Source organism: Rhinolophus sinicus, linkage group LG16 (assembly GCF_036562045.2).
Source record: "Rhinolophus sinicus isolate RSC01 linkage group LG16, ASM3656204v1, whole genome shotgun sequence".
NCBI classification, from domain to species: domain Eukaryota; kingdom Metazoa; phylum Chordata; class Mammalia; order Chiroptera; family Rhinolophidae; genus Rhinolophus; species Rhinolophus sinicus.
The window spans coordinates 23,322,146-23,340,700 of record NC_133765.1 but is presented as its reverse complement, the minus strand read 5'-3'; the positions used below and the strand labels follow the sequence as shown (position 1 = coordinate 23,340,700).

Below are 18,555 nucleotides of genomic sequence, written 5' to 3'. Positions count from 1 at the left end.
CACCCCCGTAAGACTTGTCGGCGCTGTCTTCATACCTTGTAAGCCACAGAAACAGGTCCGTTGTAAAAATGAAAGAATCCAATAAGCTGATTCAGAAACTGCTGGCAGCTGACATCAGGGAGCTCCACAGCACAGCCCAGCACCTGTAAAGCGGGAAACCAGGAAGACAGGCAGTTTCCTCCGTTCTGAGTCCAAGGCTGGGCTCCTGGCACCCCGGCCTCACTACAGCCAGACTTCACGGCCCATGAATTGATCTGCTGCTGCCTGGCCCCACACCCTCCACTCCAGCCGAGCTGGTCTTCACTGAGGACAATGGACTCCTGTTGCCCAACCTGAAATGCCCTCCTTCCTGTTCATTTGCCAGGGCTTTCCCCTCCCCTTCTGGGCCCACCACAGATTCTAGCACTTCCACGGTGCCTATTCTGATCACTCTAGCAAATGCTGACCTCTTTTCGGACCCCTTGTGGTGTTAGGACTATTATTTGGACATTGAATGTTTAACACGGGTTTCACTACAAACACTGCGCTCAAACTATTTCATGAATAGCCATCTCTTCTCCCCAGCTACACGAAGTGCTTTGAGAACAGAAAACGACTGAATCATCACACAGTTTTAGACCTCTAAAACCCTTAGTGTTTAGCTCCACAGAAGAGAAATACTTGCTCAGTTAAAAACTAATCTGGCCACACGTTTAAAGAGGCTGAAAAAAGTTCACAATCTTTGAGTCACTAATTCTACCTCTCGCACATGTATTATTTCACTCATGTGACACTCTGGAACAGGTAGAACTAATCTATGGCAGAAAAAAATCACAGCAATGGTTGCGTGAGACAGCGGGGGTGGTTATAGTGAATTGGGGAAGGACAAAAGATTGAACTTTCTGGAGTGATGCTAATATTCTGTATCTTGATAGGGATTTGTGTGGAAGATGCATCATTTGGCCCAAATCCATCAAATGGTACACTCACCCTTGTGTATTTCATCATATATAAATTTAACTCAAAAGAAAAGAAGAACCACAAACAAATACTGACTTCTTGTTAACCTTATGTAAGATGAGCTATTTGGAGCTGGGCTGTGAGGAGGGAAGGAGTATACTGATGTGTAGAACTTTGAAAAGCACTAAAATAAAAACGGGATTGGTAGGAAGATAAAGGGGTGAATAACTATGGGATAAAGCAACGATAATGAAACATGCATCGCAGAATCTAGGAAGTACAGCTGACTCTTGAACAATTGTGGGGGTTCGGGGCAACAACACCCCACGCAGTTGAAAATCTGCATATAACTTTTAACTCCCTGAAAAATTAACTACTAATAGTCTACTGTCGACCGGAAGCTTTACCAATTAGCATAAAGAGTCGATGAACACATATTTTGTATGTTATATGTATTATATACTGTATTCTTACAATAAAGTAAGCTAGAGAAAAGAAAATGTTATTAAGAAAATCCTAAGGAAGAGGAAATACATTTGTAGTATTTATTGAAAAAAATCCACATATAAGTGGACTCACACAGTTCACACCTGTGCTGTTCAAGGGTGAACTATACGAGTATTCACTGTCAAGTTCTACATGTTCATAAGATGCTGTAAAGAATACCTACAAAGCTGAATATATTTCCTTACACTTAAACGTCGCTTCACCTAGGGAAGAGTTTAAAGTAAGTGCAGGCATGGGAAAAGAGCACTTGAGCGTATATGGTGCTGCCAGTTGTAAAGAAATAGTTTTTCTTTTTTCTTTTTAATGGTTCTTTGAAACCTAACATATATGCATCAGTATCTTAAGAGTTTGTGGGTCACTTAGCCAGTAAGTGTGGAGAGTAGAGGGAAGTATAGAGAGTATAAAGAAGAAAAGATGGGGATTAAAAACTCAATTTGCATCACGAAGAGAATTTCCTTAGGTTGGGTTAATTAAGCCTTTCAAAAGAGCAGAGAACCAGCCATGTGCAATGCAGGATATGTCAGAAATGTTTTGGGGAGCACTCAGTTAGGATGGGCACCTGCGGAGAGTGACACAGGAATTGTGGATGATACTGGACAAAGCACATGGGGACAGGGTAGGAGACTGTAGGCTTGAGAGGCATACAAACCATTACTTTTGTAAACCTCATCATCACAATTCTTATCACCAAGACAAATGACTCGTGGTAGAAGGGACCTTGTCGGCACTGATTCTGCCTGGTAAACTTACCCAAAGGTAATCTCCATCAACCTTTATGGCGAACTTAAGTTTCCGCAGACGAATGAGAGCAGGAGGAGAGCCAGAGATGTCAGAAATACAGTGGACAACTCCAGCAATCTGTCCACAAAGCAACTCCTGTTGGTCAAGCAGGGTCTACGGGAAAGGAGTGAATTCCAGACAGGCAGTTGAAACTGTTGAACTCTTGTGTCCTTCCTTAGAGCAGGGGTTGGCACACCATACAGCCTGCAGGCCAGATCTCGTTGGCCACCTGTTTGTACATGGCCCATGCGCCAAGGGTGGCTTTTACATTTTTGTTAAGGGTTGTCAAAACAACAACAAAGAATACATGACAGAGACCTCAGGTGGCTTGCAAAAGCCTAAAACATTCACTCCTGGCTCTTTCTAGACAGTTTGCCAACCCCTGCCCAGATGAATGAACTGTTCCAGGAGGCCCACAGTGAACACACAGGTGACTGCACAGGACTACATTTTTGTTCCCAGGATTATATCCTACAAGTTAACCCACGTGCATGGGTAGAAGCATGAGCCTTTCATCCCTGTTCAAATCCCCTGCACAACGGCCGGAGCAGCACAGGTTAATCCCAATTAGCCAAGTCAGAGGATAATCACATGAGTGAATACGCGTATACAGACGTCCTAATCGATCTTACAGTGGGTGGCCAGACATTGTGTAATGGACAGAAAATGTATGCCCCGCCTAGGAAGAATTCTTGCCTAAAAGGACTGAACTTGAACCTAATTGAGGCTCTAGATCTTACTACTAGTTTAAAGGAAACACAGCAGAGGGAAGACACTAAGTGACACCACCATAAGGAAGTCCAGCCAAATCCAGAGCGGGGACCTCACATTCTACTGCACAAATAACCTGGTTTCTTCAGTAGTTCAGTGGTCTCGGGGGGACAGGACGAGTGGGTGAGGAGTGTTAACAGTAAAAGGGACTTAAAACACAAAAAAGCCAAATGGACTATGTGGATCTTGTTTGGATCCTGACTAGGAAAGAGAGAGAGAAAAGGAGAAGGAAGCAAAGACGGAAGGAAGGTACGTCTAAGTAACATCTAAGGTAATCAGGCAAAATTTGAATACACGATTAGATGATAGTCAGGAATTATTGTTACTTATTATTGTAACTTTCGTTAGGTATGATGTTAAAAGTCCTTTTCATTTAGAGATGTCACCTGATACCGGGGAGATGACACAATGTGTAGGATTTGCTTCAACACACTCCAGAAAAAAAAAAAAGGAGGGGAGAGAGGTTAGGTGAGGTCATATAAAACTGGCAGTGTTGACAACTGTTAAAACTGGTGACAGGTATATTCTCCTTTCTACTTTTCATATGTTTGAATACGTTTTATTTTTTAAATGAGCCGATCAAAAATTGGGAGCAATGGGGGCAGACAGAAAATCATCATGGTAACAGAAAGCTAGAGAAGATGGAAGAACTGAGCTGCCTGGAAATTTTAAGGCCAGAAGAAGACACAGTGCAACTAAGAATAAGCGAGCAGAAAGGTCCATTGCGTAGGTTTTTCCCAAAGGAACTCGTCCCAATAGAAACCCTCTACTTTTGAAAAGTCGTCCGTTTTGAGGCCGAGGGTCCCCACAGAACAAGAACACATATGTGGCTTACCTGAGAGGGATAAAAGTAACAAATGCCCGCTCTTGTTGGATCTCCTTCTTCCTTTACCTTTGAACCGTCATAGAGGAAAAAATAGTTCCACCTGGCAAGAGAACAGAATGGAGTCATGTTTTCTTTCATCCAGTGATCGGGGCATTTGCAAAACAGTTTCCTATTGAGTTCCCAGCCCAAGAAGAGCTCATTTCTCAAGAGTTTGAAAAGCCTTCTGGTGGCCCCAGAGAAGGGACTCAGTGGCTACAAATAGATAAAAACCATTTTGTAAGTGCAGTTGAGTCAAACTAAAAATATGCCTCTATCCAGCTGTCAAACCATCTGTGTGAAAGACAGACGAGTGGCTAAGGAAAGACGGGGCGCCCACAATGACACCTCTTATTTGAGACGCTGAACCGTAACTATCTAACCACATGGTTAGTAAGCTGTCTTTTAAGGCTCTGAGAACACAGTAAGTTAGGGATGTCACAGATGCACTCCCGCTGGGCACGATGAGCTCCTGAATTATCCTTCTGACCAGGAATTTATCGATTCATTTAACAAACATACTGAAGGCCTACAGTGGGCACTGCTTTTGCTGGCCCTGGGGCCACTGGATGTTTCAATGCAGGATGGTGAATCTATAATGGGAAAACAGGGGCCTTTGTCAGTTCACAGAGAAGGACCGAACCCCTCACTGTCTGTCAAAACCTTACGAGGAGGGCTGGCCTGGTGGCTCAGGCGGTTTGAGCTCTATGCTCCTAACTCCGAAGGCTGTGGGTTCGATTCCCACATGGGCCAGTGGGCTCTCAACCACAAGGCTGCCGGTTCGATTCCTCGACTCCCCCAAGGAATGGTGGGTTGCGCCCCCAGCAACTAACAACGGCACCTGGACATAGAGCTGAACTGCGCCCTGCACAACTATGATTGAAAGGACAACTTGACTTGGAAAAAATCCTGGAAGTACACACTGTTCCCCAATAGAGTCCTGTTCCCCTTCCCCAATAATAAAATCTTTAAAAAAAAAAAAAAAGCACAAAAATAAAAAACTTACGAGGACAACCCAAACATGAGCCCTCATCCAGCTTCTGACCCCCAGAGGAATCTGTCTTCTCAATTTCCACAACCCTCTGTTCGTCCCTAAGGTCGTACAGTCTGCTCTGCAGGACAATTATAATTACTTCTTTAAGACCACAAAGCAAACTCCACAAAGGCTGGCCCTGAGTTTCACTCCTAAACCTCCGAAAGCACACCTAGCAGGCTAGGGCCTGAGAAGGAGGCGCTGTGACCACTCTGTGCTCTGCTCCCCTGGACCCCCTTCCATCCTCTCTGGCTCCCACCTTATCTTCCTGAGGCCAAGCACTAACTCAATTTCCAATACAGTCTGCTTTCCTGAGTTCCAAACATGCAACTGGCTGCCGGACAAGTCCAGCTCGAAAAGCCTTAAAAATGTTTCAAACTCAATTCGGAAACCCCACGGTCGGGCCCCATTCTACCCTTTCCATATGTTCTCTGGGTGAAAGCGCCCCCACTCTTCCAGGCACACACAAGAAAACCTGGGTGTCATTTCGAACTTCCCCATTTTTTTTACTTCCACACACATACGTCAGTCAGTAAACCCTGCTCTTTCTATTTAAACTATGCCTTTCCATGCTCATCTCCTTGATTAAGGTTTGCTGAACCCAATTACGCGAGAGGCTTAACACATTTGGGGTTGAGAAAGCAATGGAGCTGCAGGCAGACGTTGCGTAATGCCCTTTGAGAGCTAATCTGAAGGCTGGCCAAACATCTCATGGTGTAATTCTGCAGTGCAACCACTTCTGGTCTTTCAAAAGTGAAGACTCCCATGCGCACAAGAAATATTATCAAAGCCATATTAGCATGATCCAACAACCATGGTTATCTCTTCTATAATCTACCAGTAATGCTGGACTCGTTTGAACAATGCAAGAGGCTTGCAAGGTTGCAACATGTCAGCTTTGGTGAGAAATGGCTCACACGCTTGATTCAGCGGCTCTGAGGAAAAGGGCTTTTTATTGTTTTCTGAATAAAATCGAGGTCATCTGGCTGGGGGGGGGTCAGGTAACCCCAAACATCTGTCCAGCAGCCTGGCAGGAACTCAACCCTGGCAGACCTCGCTACTCACCAGGAGGCTGACTTCGTCTCCGTTGAGGTAGAGGTGGCCATTTACTTTCCAGTTGCCCTCATTCTCTTTATTTGTGCTTTCTTTTCCAGTTATGGCTTCTTTCTCCCCAGCAGTGACCGTTCCTCTGTGTCCCCCGATCCTATGAATCCGGATGTGGGAGGTTTGGGTGTTTTCAGTCACAACTGTCACTTGCTTAGTTTTCACTCAGTATGAAAGTGCTACTTCCCTCCTTGCAGGCCCTCGGTTCCATGCATACCTCCACGCCTCTGAAAACTCTGGGAGAGGATATAAGAAAGCAAGAGAATTCTACCAGAAAAGTCAGATCCACTAATGTGGTTCTGTGAGCATCAGCTTTCTGGCTCTCTGCAGAATAAGCTCTTCAAAAAACTGTTCAACAGGAAAGCCCAACAGGGGAGGTGCATGCTCGAGGCAGTGTTCTGGGGTGATTTCTTGTCTGATAGCTTGTCGGGTTCAAAGCGATTCCGGAGGTTCTTTTAAAAGTTTTGAAGCTTCCTGTTCAAACATCAGTGCCTTGGCACTAAAATAAACACAAGATAGATTATTTCAGAAACCCACGAGAGAGCATGTGACTCAGCAGGGTTAGGCAAATGGTATACTTCAAAAGAGCTTTCTAGAAAACGGTTTCAAAACAAAAAAAAAGATAGGGTAGCAGGATTTCTGAATAAATCCCTTCGTGTCTTGAACAGTGATATCTCACAGAAGGTGAAATAACCAGGGTGAAGCTCTGCGTGTGAAGGACAGCTATACAAATAAGGCAGTGGCTGCAGTGATAATGGAACTCAAATTAAGGAACTGTCACCTTGACAGCCCAAAAATAACCTGAACATGTAGAATTCTGGAGATGGGCGCATTTCCAAAAGACAGACAGAGAATTTAACAAGTGGCTGTCAAACTCCCAAGAGGAAAGACAACTCAGACTACCATGGAATTTCAGAGTCCAAAGGGACCCTGGCATCATTTACTCTAACCCTCATGCTCATCTTCAAAAATGACCTGCCTGTCTCTGGCTTACTCCCTTCAGAGAGAGGTAACTCAGTGTTAAATGTATCCTCGCACCAAGCTAAAACTGTCCTCCCAGGAACCTCCACACACTGGTCTGCATAACACTCTCCAGGAAAATAAAACAAGGTCTAATCCTTCCACGAGACAACCCTTTGTTCCCTCAAACTGGATGTCTACTGTCACTTTCTCCAAGATTAAAGTCCCCAGCGACTTGGTTACAAATGCTTTCTCACCATCTGTCATCCCCCTGGGGAACACAAGAGAGTTTTTTTAAAGCTTGTTTGGTAGAACGAAGTCTCTAGAGAGGATCCCACTGAATCTCTGATGGCCTGTACAATCCCTATCTTTTCTCGGCTCTAAATATCTTGGGGTGGGTCTCCATAGGGTCACATTCGTGCTATTCTTTGAAGCATACGCGGATGCCTGTGGAGAGGCATCTAAGCTGTTGGACCTAGGGCAGCAGCCTGAAACCCTTCATCCCGTTTCCAGGAGACCGGGCCCTACACTGCCAAGGTCCACTCTATCTCTGAAAGGTCCAGTAGAGGCTGGAAATGGCCCAGGGGTGGGGAAGGTGTTGGGATGTGACCAGAGGAGGCTCTGGCAGCCTGGGAAGTAGCAGTAACGACGCAGGGGAGTCAAGAGTGGCAGGTAATGGCCTGAGGGGAGGGGCGAGGAGGTGGTGTAGGAAGTGGCCTCAAGTCGGTCTGCAAGGCGCTAACGTCTGCGAAGAGCCTGGAAGCCATCGGTCACCCTCTAGGGCACCCGGAGGTGTGTGGCCTCAGCTCCAGGGTGCTGGGAACTGGTGCGCAAAGGCGCGAGGGTCAGTCTGGGCCGGGTCACGGCACCCAGAGGCCGCGATGAGGCGCTCTCGGCCGCGGTCCTGCCTCTCGGCGTCCCCGCGCCGCCCACCCTCCAGAGTAGCCAGTCAGCCCGGGGATCGGGGATCGGGGATCGGGGATCGGGGATCGGGGATCGGGGTTCGGGACCCGGAGTGTGGGCGGCAGCGGGGCGCCAGCGACTCCCGCCCGGTACCTGCGCGCGCGGCGGAGAGGCCACAGGGTCACGCGCCGCCCGCGCCGCCCACCGCCTGCCTCCTAAAGTTTCCGCGGGGCGGGCGCGCGGCGATGACGTAGGACGCGAGCGCCGCGCGCCCGCGACTCCTGGGGCCAATGGCGGCCGCGGCGCTGGATCCCTGGCGCGTTGCGGCTCCGCGGAGGAGACGCTCTGCCGCTCGACGTCCGCGGCCCAGGGAGGCGGCGGCCGCCCGGGCCCCGGAGGCGGAGCCTGACGTGGACCGCGAGGTTGTGCTCCGTCGCCTCCGGGAGGCCGGGTGAGAGCGGGATCGGCCCCGGGTCCGAATCTTACTGCTCGTGGGAACCTCTCCGAGCCTCAGTCTCTCCATATGTGAAGTGGGAGTAACTGCAAACCCTTTACGGGGTGGTTGTGAGGCTTTAACGGAGGGAACGAGTGCATTACAGACTGGGTTATACAGTAAGCGCTCAATCAAGGTGGTCATTCCTCTTACTGCAGTTACAGCTGCACGTGCTGTCATCGCCGCCTCAGTTTTCTCATCTGTGAGGTTGGCATGAAAATAGAACCCATAGAGGACGGTTTGAAGAATTCAGTGACTTAGTTCACGTAAACCATTTCGTACAGATTATGCGCTCCGCTCCCCCAGGTCAAGAGGCGATGGTGACTGAGGTTACCACTGAATACAAAAGTTGGCTGACTGAGCCTGAGAAAAAAGCAGCAGTGACTTTTTCTGGGATCTCAGAAGATGCCAATAGCAATGAGTGTGCGTATGTATGGAAAACTCTTAAGGCACTTTCCGTGCAACTTGACATTGTTACTCCTCCTCAACTTTTTCACTATTCCCCCAGGGGCTTCCTGCTTCTACCTGCACCCCCAAGTGTGGTGCAGTCCCCACTGCCCTGATAGAGCGCACCCAACACTTCACACGCTGATGTCCTGTGCACACTCAGCAGTTACAAAGCGCTCCCTGGACCTTAGAACTCGCCTTTACTCTCTGTGACGAACATTAGGGCAGCCTCTGGGCAGCTTTTTTCAATTCTGTTTACTCTCTGAGTCCCTGAACAGTGGCTTATAGCTTCTCAGTTCGGATCCAGTTCGCTTTGTTTTGTTTTTGTTTTTTTTTTTAAAGATTTTATTGGGGAAGGGGAACAGGACTATTATTGGGGAACAGTGTGCACTTCCAGGCCTTTTTTCCAAGTCAAGTCGTTATCCTTTCAATCTTAGTTGTGGAGGGTGCTGTTCAGTTTCAAGTTGTCCTTTCAGTCTTAGTTGTGGAGGGCGCAGCTCAGCTCCAGGTCCAGTTGCCATTGTTAGTTGCAGGGGGCACAGCCCACCATCCCTTGCGGGACTCAAGGAGTTGAACCAGCAGACTGTGGTTGAGAGCCCACTGGCCCATGTGGGAATCTAACCGGCAGCCTTCGGAGTTAGGAGCACGGAGCTCTAACCCCTGAGCCACCGGGCCGGCCCTGGACTTTGTTTTTCTTTTTCTAGTTCCTTAAGGTGTACTGTAAGATTGTTCAGGATTTTTTGTTTCTTGAGCTAGGCCTGTATTGCTATAAACTTTCATCTTGGTACTGATTTTGCTGTATCCAAAAAATTTTGATGTGTCATATTTTCAGTTTCATTTGTCTCTGTGTGTCTTTTAATTTTTTCTTTTATTTCTTTTTTGACCCAATAGTTATTCAGTAGTATGTTGCTTAATCTCTACATATTTGTGATTTTTCTAGCTTTCTTCTTACAGTTGATTTCTAGTTTCATACTATTGTGGTCCAACAAGGTGCTTGATATGATTTAAATCTTAAATTTATTGACACTTATTTGTGTCTCAACATACGGTCTGTCTTTGAGGATGGTGCATGTCTACTTGAGAAGAATGTGTATTCTGTCATTTGGGGATGGAAAGTTCTAAAAATATCTATTAAGTCCATCTGGTCTAATGTATCATTTAAGACCGATGTTTCCTTGTTGACTTTCTGTCAGAATGATCTACCCATTGGCATAAGTAGGGTATTAAAGTCTCTTAATGTTATTGTAAAATCATATTTCTCCCTTTAGATCTGTTAATAATTGTTTTATATATTTTGGTGCTCCTAGGTTGTGTGCATATGTATTAATGTTATATCTTCTTGATGTATTGTCCCCTTTATCATTATAAAGTGCCCTTCTTTGTGTCTTGTTACAGTTTGTTTTTTTTGTCTTGAAATCTATTCACTCTGACAGAAGTATGGCTGCGCTCTCTTTTCTCTGTATACCATTTGCTTGGAGTATCATCTTCCACCTCTTCACTTTAAGCCTGTTTGTCTTTGCAGCTGAGATGGGTCCTTTGAAGGCAGCATATAGGTGCATCTTGTTCTTTAATCTATTTAGCTACTCTGTGCTTTTTGATTGATGAGTTCAGTCCATTTACATTTAGGATGACTATGATATATGAGAGCTTTTATCGTTTGTTTTCTGGTTGCTCTGTATCGCCATTGTTTCTTTTTCCCTGTGTTTCTGTCTCCTGTTTTGGTTTGGTGGTTTTCTAAGAGGCTTTTTTCCATTTCCTGTTTTTGTTTTTTTAATGTTTTGTGTCTCATCTTTGGATTTTTGTTTTGTGGTTACCATGGAGGTTTGTATAAAATGTCTCATAGATAAAATAGTCCTTTTCCTTCTGATAGCATCTTATCTTCATTTGCCTACATAAGTTCAGTTATTTTCCTCCTCCCCTGTTATGTTTATTGTCACAAATTATCCTTTTTTATCTGTGTTTATTACCAAATTGCAATAGCTATAGTTTTTTGTAATGCTTTTTCCCCCTCTAATCTTGATGTTATAATTCAGTGTTTAATACTCTATTCTGAAATACAGTTGCAGTTTCCTACTTTAGTCTGTCTGTCACCTTACTCAAAGTTTGGTATACTTTCGTCTTTGCATGTCAGGTAGAAGAGGTCTTTTCAACATTTCTTCTAATACAGGTCTTGTGGTGGTAAATTTTCTCAGCTTTTGTTTGTCTGGGAAAGCCTTTATTTCTCCTTCATGTCTAAAGGATAACTTTGCCGGATATATTATTCTTGGTTGGTGGTTTCTCTCTCTCAGTATTTTGAACATATCATTCCACTCTCTCCTGGCCCATAGGGTTTCTACTGAGAAATCTGATGATAATCTGATGGGTTTCCTGTGTAGGTTAGTGTGTTTTTTCCCTGGCTGACTTGAGAATTCTTTCTTTATCATGAACTTTTGACAGTTTTAATATAATGTTGCTTGGAGAAAGTGTTTTTGCCTTGAGATAATAAAGTTCCATTATCTTGTTATATTCAAATTCCCAGTTCCTTCCCTACGTTTGGGAGGTTCTCATCAATTATTTCTTTGAATAGACTCTGTTCCCTTCTCTCTGTCTTCTCCTGCTGGGATGCCCATTTTCCTTACGTTGCTCTTTCTAATGGAGTCATATTGTTCTCATAGAGTTCTTTCATTTTTTAAAACCCTTAGTCCTTTCTTTTCTTCCACCTGAATCATTTTTAGATTTCTGTCTTTGAACTTGCTAATTCTCTCCCATCTGGTCTGTGCTATTTCCAGTGCTCTCTCACACATTCTTCATTTCATTTATTGCATTCTTCAGCCCTTGAATTTCTTTTTGGTTATTTTTCATAGTTTAATTCTCTTTGGCAAAGTGCTCCTGTTGGTCATTAATTTTGTTCCTGAGCTTTCTTTTGTGAGAAAGAAAGCTTTTCTGAGATTTCTCTTGTCTTGTTGAGTTTCTTCATAACTGTAATCTTGAATTCTTTATCATTTAAATCACAGTCTTCTGTTACTTTGAGTTTGGTTTCTGGAGAATTGACATTTTCTTTCTGTGTTACCATGTTATCTTGGTTTTTCATGGTACTTGACGGATTGTTCCTCTGCCTGTGCATTTGAGGTAGTGAACACTTTTCTTGTTTGGGTATCAGTTTAATCTTAATTCAGGTTGATAAGTAGAGGTCTTTTGTTTTCCAGTACAGTAGTACCTCGGTTTTCAAACGTCTCCATTGACGAACGTTTCGGTTTACAAATGCCATAAATTTTATGGATCTATGGTGTCACTAGATAGTAAAATTCATGCTAAATTTGCAGTTTTAGGGGTTGATTTTAAAGGTCTGGAATGGATTAATCCATTTTGCATTACTTTCTATGGGGAAACCTTAGCTCGGTTTTTGAACATTTCAGAACTCAAACGGTCTTCTGCAACGGATTATGTTAAAAAACTAAGGTACCACTGTAGTTGGTGTTATAACACACGTTTTCGTGTTCTGTTACCTGCACTATTTGTCTTCTGGGGTTGCAGTGAGGGAAACATCACTGCAGTTGTGGAAATTTGACATCTGGGTGACCAGGATGGTAGGTGTCCCTGCTGTGTCCAAGTCGCCTCAGTGTCGGGGGACCACCACCGTGGTGGGGGGATGTGGTGGGTGGGGAGTAGATGAGTTTGCAAGCCTGCAACACTGCTTCCTTGTTCCTTATGGCCCTCAGCACTGCTGTGCTGTAGACAGGGAGCCATAGATGCATCTCTCTGCTGCTACTGGGTTCGTTCACAATGAATGGAGGAGGGCGCCGGATTCTCCAGAGCCAACACTGCTTCTGTCTTCTTACCCTCCGCTGGGCCATAGTATGGGCGCTGCACCTCAGCTCCTCCACCACTACCAAATTCTATTAGCTGGGGCCACGATGGCTGCTGAACCACGTTTGTGGACACCGTCCCTGTTGTTTCCCCATCCCACCTCCCCCTGCGTTCCAGTGCACTCACCTTCAGATGTACTGGTGTGTGGATCTCTCAGGCGTGTCTGTGTTGAGCAGAGGAACCTTTGTTGGATTATAGAGGTCTGACTTGTTGTAAATTTAAGAGGAGATACAAAGGGGTCTTAATCCTTATGATGTTGACATTGTGTGTGCGTAAGTTTTGATAAATTTAACATCTTATATATTTGTGTGTACTTTATGGTGGCAAATGGTAAAATAGACTAGTATTTACATATATTTTATGCAGTCATGACATACTTACCTTTTTGTTAATTTTTTCAACCTTTTAGGTTATGTGGCTTGTCTGTGAATTTTTTCTAATTGTTGATAATCTCCAAAAAATGTTCTGATATATTTATTGAAAAAAAAATCTGAGTATACGTGGACCTGCACAGTTCAAGCCTGTGTTGTTCAAGGGTCAACTGTATTGTTGAATGTGGTTTGTTAATGTTTTGCTGAGGATTTTTTGCATCTCTGTTCATCAGGGATAGCGACCTTTAGTTTTCTTTTCTTGTGGTGTCCTTGTCTGGTCTTGGTAGCAGGGTAATGCTGGCCTTGTAAAATAAGTTTTGAAGAGTTCCTTCCTCTTTTGTATTTTGGAAGAGTTTGAGGAGGACAGGTATTAATTCTTTGACTCTTTGGCAGAATTCAGCACTGAAGCCATCTGGTCCTGGACTTCTGTTTGCTGCACGGTTTTTGATTACTGATTCAATCTCCTTACTAGTTATTGGTCTATTCAGATTTTCTATTTTTTCATAATTCAGTTCTGGAAGCTTATACATTTCTAGGAATTCATTCGTTTCTTTTAGTCCAATTTGTTGTCATATAACTGTTCACCGTAATCTCTTATGACCCTTTGTATTTCGGTAGTGTCTGTTGTAGTATCTCTTCTTTCATTTCTGATTTTATTTATTTGAATCCACTCCTTTTTTTCTTGGGGAATGTACTAAAGGTCAATTTTATCTTTTCAGAGAACCAGGTTTTACTTTCGTTGATCTTTTCTGTATTTTTAGTGTCTTATTTATTTCTGCTCTAATCTCTGTTATTTCCGTCCTCCTACTAACTTGGGGCTTATTTTTTCCTTCTATTTTGTCGTTCCTTGAGATGTAGTTAGGATGGTTATCTGAGACTTTTCTTGTTTCTTGAAGTAAGCACTTGTGGTTACGAACGTCCCTCTTAGTACTGCTTTTGCTGCATCCCACAGTTTGGTATCTCTGTTTTACAGTCTGTTTTGACTGATATAATTATGGATATCTCAGCTTTCTTTTGCTTTCCATTTGCATGGAACATCTTTTTCTATCCCTCTACTTTAAGTCTGTGTGTGTCCTTATATCTGAAAGGCGTCTCTTGTAGGCAGCATACAGATGGGTCTTGGTTTTTTATCCATTCAGCCACTCTGTGTCTTTTGAATGGCAAATTCATTCAGTTCATTTTAATACACTTTTGACTGTGTTTTGCTCTGGGTTTGTGGAAACAGTTGACTTGAATAAGGAAAGCCCAGACACTGGGTTTGTCTCTTCTCTTACTTTCCCCTTGGAATTATTTATCATAACAAAGCCTGTTTATTTAGTACCTGCTGTGTACGAGGCTCTGTGCTGAGTGTTAACCATTTAAGTAATAGACAGGTAGTCTAATATCTCCTTTATGGAGCTGAGGAAACTGAACCTGAGAGAGGCCACATTTGGGCATTGAACAACTATTCACGGAGCTGCGCCTCTGTGCCAGGCTCTGTTAGGGACCAGGGATACAGAACAGACCAAGACCTGTTCCTGGGACTGGGGGACCTTCTGCAGAAGACCCCCTCTGCTACCCTCTGTGAACCCCTGCTGCCCTTTCTGAGCCCCAGCAGTCTGTGCTCTGACTCAGGACATGTTCGGCACGTGTCCTCTTGTCACTCAGGAGTGGGCTCTGCGTCTGTGTGTACTCCATCATGCTCCCACCTCCAGATTACGGTCAAGAGGAAGGTCACTGTTAGGGCGGCCCCGAAAAGGATGAGAGATGACCGCACGATTCTTTTTGTTTGTTTGTTTCATCAGGGAGGACCTGCTTATTTCCGATTTCTGGAGTTCAGCTCTAGGTGAGTACCACCTCACCAAGGCTGGGGGTAGAGGGCTGGGAGGGGGGCCTGAATGTGAGCAAAGGAAGGAATCCCACCCTCCTTTGGTGACAGTGTGCTTCACGGAGCAGCAGGGTACATGCTGGGTTCTAATGCCACTTCCGTCTTCCTTACAGCTGTGTGTTTGGGGCACTAACGCTGACCCTCGGTTTCTTTCTCTGTGAAACAGAGATGAGTATGTACTTATCCTGTTGCATAATTTTGAGTATTAAACGAGGCTGTGTAGTTAAGTGCTTAGAACAGGGCTTGCCTGCTGCACAGGGGTAATAAATGGTAGCTGTCATTATCATTCTTGTTGAAAGTTTTATTTATCCTGCTCTTTTTTCTTGAGATTACAGTACAGACTTTACCACCTCCTGCCATGTGTTATAATCTCTTCTTAAACAATATGTGTGGGAATATAAATGTTAATACATGGAGTGAACATACCATAGTTATAATTTTTATTAAGGAACTTTTAAGTTTGTTTCCTTTCTTTGTTTTTTTAGTTATTTTCATAATTTTGCAGTGAACACCTTTATGCATATAGCTTTTACCAAATTTAGGATGATCTTAGGATATATTCCCAGAAGTGAGATTATTCAGTGAAAGGCAGTGACCAATCTGATGTCCATTGTCAAGTGTTTTCCAAAAAGCTTTTTTATCAATTCTTTTACCAGCAAGGACTAAAGGAGCAACCTTTCCTGGCTGGGGTCTGATTTAAAGATATCTTTGCTGATAAGTGAAAATTGGTATCTTATTGTGGGAACATATGGCTTTTTGCTTTTTGTTTTGCATACAGATTTGTGCAACTCAATTCAGTACTAGTGTAATCAAAGGACAGACAGGAGAGCCCACCACTATATGAGAAGATTTAAACAAAGTATTGTTCGTTAGACTCTAGAAGCCCCAGCCTACCATTTTGCCTTTGAACTTTTTACACATTGAATATTCCTACTTCCAGCCATTTATAGTGTGACAGTGAGAGCTCTGCCCCTCTATTCTTTGCTACAATAAAAAAGTCCGTACTTCACACCATAGCTTGCATTTACCAGGTACCTCGTATTAAACACGAATTAGTTCACATTAGAGTGGTAGATGGAAACTGTGTCCATAAATGAAGCCTGTTTTGTGCTGAAACGTTTTCTGAGGTTGTAACCGTGGGTTTCCAGAGACCAGGACCTCCTGTCAGTTTTGGTGGACATGTCTCAGGTGTGTCTGGGAGTGGGCTGGCTCAGCTGTTACTGCCCTGCTCCTTTTCTCCCTGGATCCGTGGGCTTCCACTGTGGATGATTTGGTTCACAGAGTCGGAGCATGCCCTCTGACTGGACCCAGGGGCCTGCTCTTTCAGAAACCATCAACAAATGTCTTGCGAAACATCTGGAACAACTGAAGGTACCAGTGGGGACTCTTTCGGAAGCCCTTGGAAATCTGCACTTTGACTCATCACCAGAGGAGTCAGATGTGGTCCCCGGCTCCACCCGAGGAGCAACCCTGCTCACGGGAACCTGTCATTGGAAGTGTGTGTGTTACGGCATTGGGAACTTTTCCACCTGTGTCATAGCTAGACACCAGCTCACGTTTTTGCTTCTCTTCCTGGAAAAGTGCCAGGTATATTTTTTGACTCTTCTTTATTGCCCTTCCTTTGGTCTCGCACGTGGTGTGCACAGGTATTTGGGGTGAAATTAACAACCCCTTCTTCCCTTCTGCAGATTCCCAGAAGTCATTGCTGGGTGTATGACCCTCTGTTTAGCCAACTGGAAATTGCAGTTCTTAATACCCTTGGGGTGATTGTTCTCAGTGAGAACGAGGTGAGTGGTTCAGGGAAGTGGGATGGGGAGGCCTGTGTAACTGCTCACCAACTGATCCAGCCTCTGTTTCCTTTGAAACAGCAGTTATTCCTTCCCGCTGCTTGCTTGCTTCTCCTAAAACGCTGCCATTTAACTCAGGTCACCTTTTCTGAGTGCCTGCTCTGTGCTCGGCAAGGAGCTCTGGGGAGACCAAGATCAATGGGCTCCAGTCCCTGCCTCCAGGGAGCCCACGGTCACATCAAGGCGTGTGGCCTGTACACAAGTAAACGATGAATCAGTGAGGTCGAGTCATGTGCTAGGACCTGAGACGGAAAGGAAACCTGTGCTTTTGGTGGGATGGAGGGAAGTTCTCTGCGTCTGAGCTGGGATTGGAAAGGCGACCAGGAGTTTGCTAGAGGGACAGGCCCACGGTTGCAGGCAGCCTGTGTGGAGCTGGCCGTGTGTTATTAACAGAAGGGAAGCTGCAGAGAGAAGAGAGGAGGGGCCCAGGGGTAGCAGGAGCCAGACAGCGAGGGCAGGGCCTTGTGTTCCCTGCCAAGCAGTTTGGCCGTGCGTGGAGCAGTGGTTCTCAGGAAGGGACATTTGACAAGGACTGCTATGGTAGGGATCAGCAGAAAGTGACACAGGAAGCATGACGGGTTACCAAACACAGTAACTATTGCCGGCCCTCCTGCCCTTGCTGTCACAGACCCAAGAAGTCCTTTTGTTGATCCAGAGCTTTCTGTGTTTATGGGGCACACGTTTAAGTAAACAGGAGCTCTTTCTGGACATGATTTCCTGACTTTTAGTCTGATATAATTTTATAGATTTCATACACACCATTAATGTAACTATTCCACGATGGTACTTTTTTTTTCTATTTCACACTTCACTTTGCTTTCCTCCCGGTTCATTTTTTCCTGAACTATTCTGATGTAATTGATATACAGCGTTAAGTTTCAGGTGTACAATGTGATTTGATACACGGATATATTGCAAAATGATCACCACAATAAGGTCACTTATCTGTCACTTCACATGGTTACTTTGTTACTTATATTTTTTTGTGGTGAAACCCCAGCTCATTCCTCTGGCTTTGCCTCTCCCTCACCCTGTTGTAAGAAGTGTTCACGTCTATGCATCCTGTATCCCCAGGAAGGAAAACGGAGTGTCTGTGGTGAGTGCACCATCTTTTACATGCTCCATTGTGGGTCGGCCCTGTACAACAATCTGTTGTGGAGTAACTGGTCAGTAGATGCCCTTTCCAAGATGGTCATCATTGGGAACAGTTTCAGAGGACTAGAGGAACGGTAAGCCTGGGTACCCCGAGATTCTGGCAGGCCCTGAGGGGAAGCCCATTCCTCCAAGGGATCCACAAGCAGAATGCGTTTCCATGGCTGTGTGGTCCTTGGAAATGCTTTTCCACAGGACATGGGACAGAAGGCTAGAGAAAGGAGGTGTCAAGCCTGAGTCAAGCTATGAAGCAAGTTAGGGAGTCTTTCTGCCAGTATTCCCTCCCTTCCCTTATGATGAACAGGAATTTTTTTTTTTTTAATGAATTTTATTGGGGAACATTGGGGAATAGTTTGTTTCTCCAGGGCCCATCAGCTCCAAGCCGTCGTCCTTCAATCTAGTTGTGGAGGGCGCAGCTCAGCTCCAAGTCCAATCGCCGTTTTCCATCTTTAGTTGCAGGGGGCACAGCCCACCATCCCATGTGGGAATTGAACTGGCAACCACGTTGAGAGCTCGCGCTCTAACCAACTGAGCCATCCAGCCGGCCGGGAATTTTTTAATGGGAAAAAAAACATTGGATTTTTTTAGCAGCTACATGCCCTCCTTCTGTTTCGAGATGCCTAGGTGTTTGCTCTGTCACCTCTTTTGATGAAATGGGTAGTTACTGGGGCAT

At 44.8% G+C, this 18,555-nt stretch overlaps 2 protein-coding genes across 7 annotated transcripts in view; one reads left to right on the top strand and one right to left on the bottom strand.

Annotated features, from left to right (window-relative positions):
• The window catches only part of HPS4 (HPS4 biogenesis of lysosomal organelles complex 3 subunit 2), a 27,676-nt gene extending 19,531 nt beyond the window's left edge, over positions 1-8,145 (bottom strand). For 3 of the 4 annotated variants that reach the window (XM_074321525.1, XM_074321524.1, XM_019755571.2), the window contains exons 1-5: positions 8,013-8,138; positions 5,958-6,495; positions 3,833-3,923; positions 2,197-2,340; positions 36-143 (exon numbers count right to left, since the gene is read on the bottom strand). In XM_074321525.1, coding sequence (XP_074177626.1) covers positions 36-143; positions 2,197-2,340; positions 3,833-3,923; positions 5,958-5,998 — 384 coding nt within the window. In that variant the 5' untranslated portion in view covers positions 5,999-6,495; positions 8,013-8,138. Of the gene's footprint in view, positions 1-35; positions 144-2,196; positions 2,341-3,832; positions 3,924-5,957; positions 6,496-8,012 lie in introns of all 4 variants that reach the window. The other variant, XM_074321526.1, reaches the window with a different exon arrangement.
• Positions 8,103-18,555, top strand: part of SRRD (SRR1 domain containing) — a 15,338-nt gene continuing 4,885 nt past the window's right edge. The window contains exons 1-5 of one of the 3 annotated variants that reach the window (XM_019755574.2): positions 8,103-8,310; positions 14,801-14,841; positions 16,211-16,470; positions 16,572-16,670; positions 17,805-17,959. In XM_019755574.2, coding sequence (XP_019611133.2) covers positions 8,150-8,310; positions 14,801-14,841; positions 16,211-16,470; positions 16,572-16,670; positions 17,805-17,959 — 716 coding nt within the window. In that variant the 5' untranslated portion in view covers positions 8,103-8,149. Of the gene's footprint in view, positions 8,311-8,515; positions 8,780-14,800; positions 14,842-16,164; positions 16,471-16,571; positions 16,671-17,804; positions 17,960-18,555 lie in introns of those variants that run through there. The other 2 variants (XM_019755575.2, XM_074321529.1) reach the window with 2 other exon arrangements.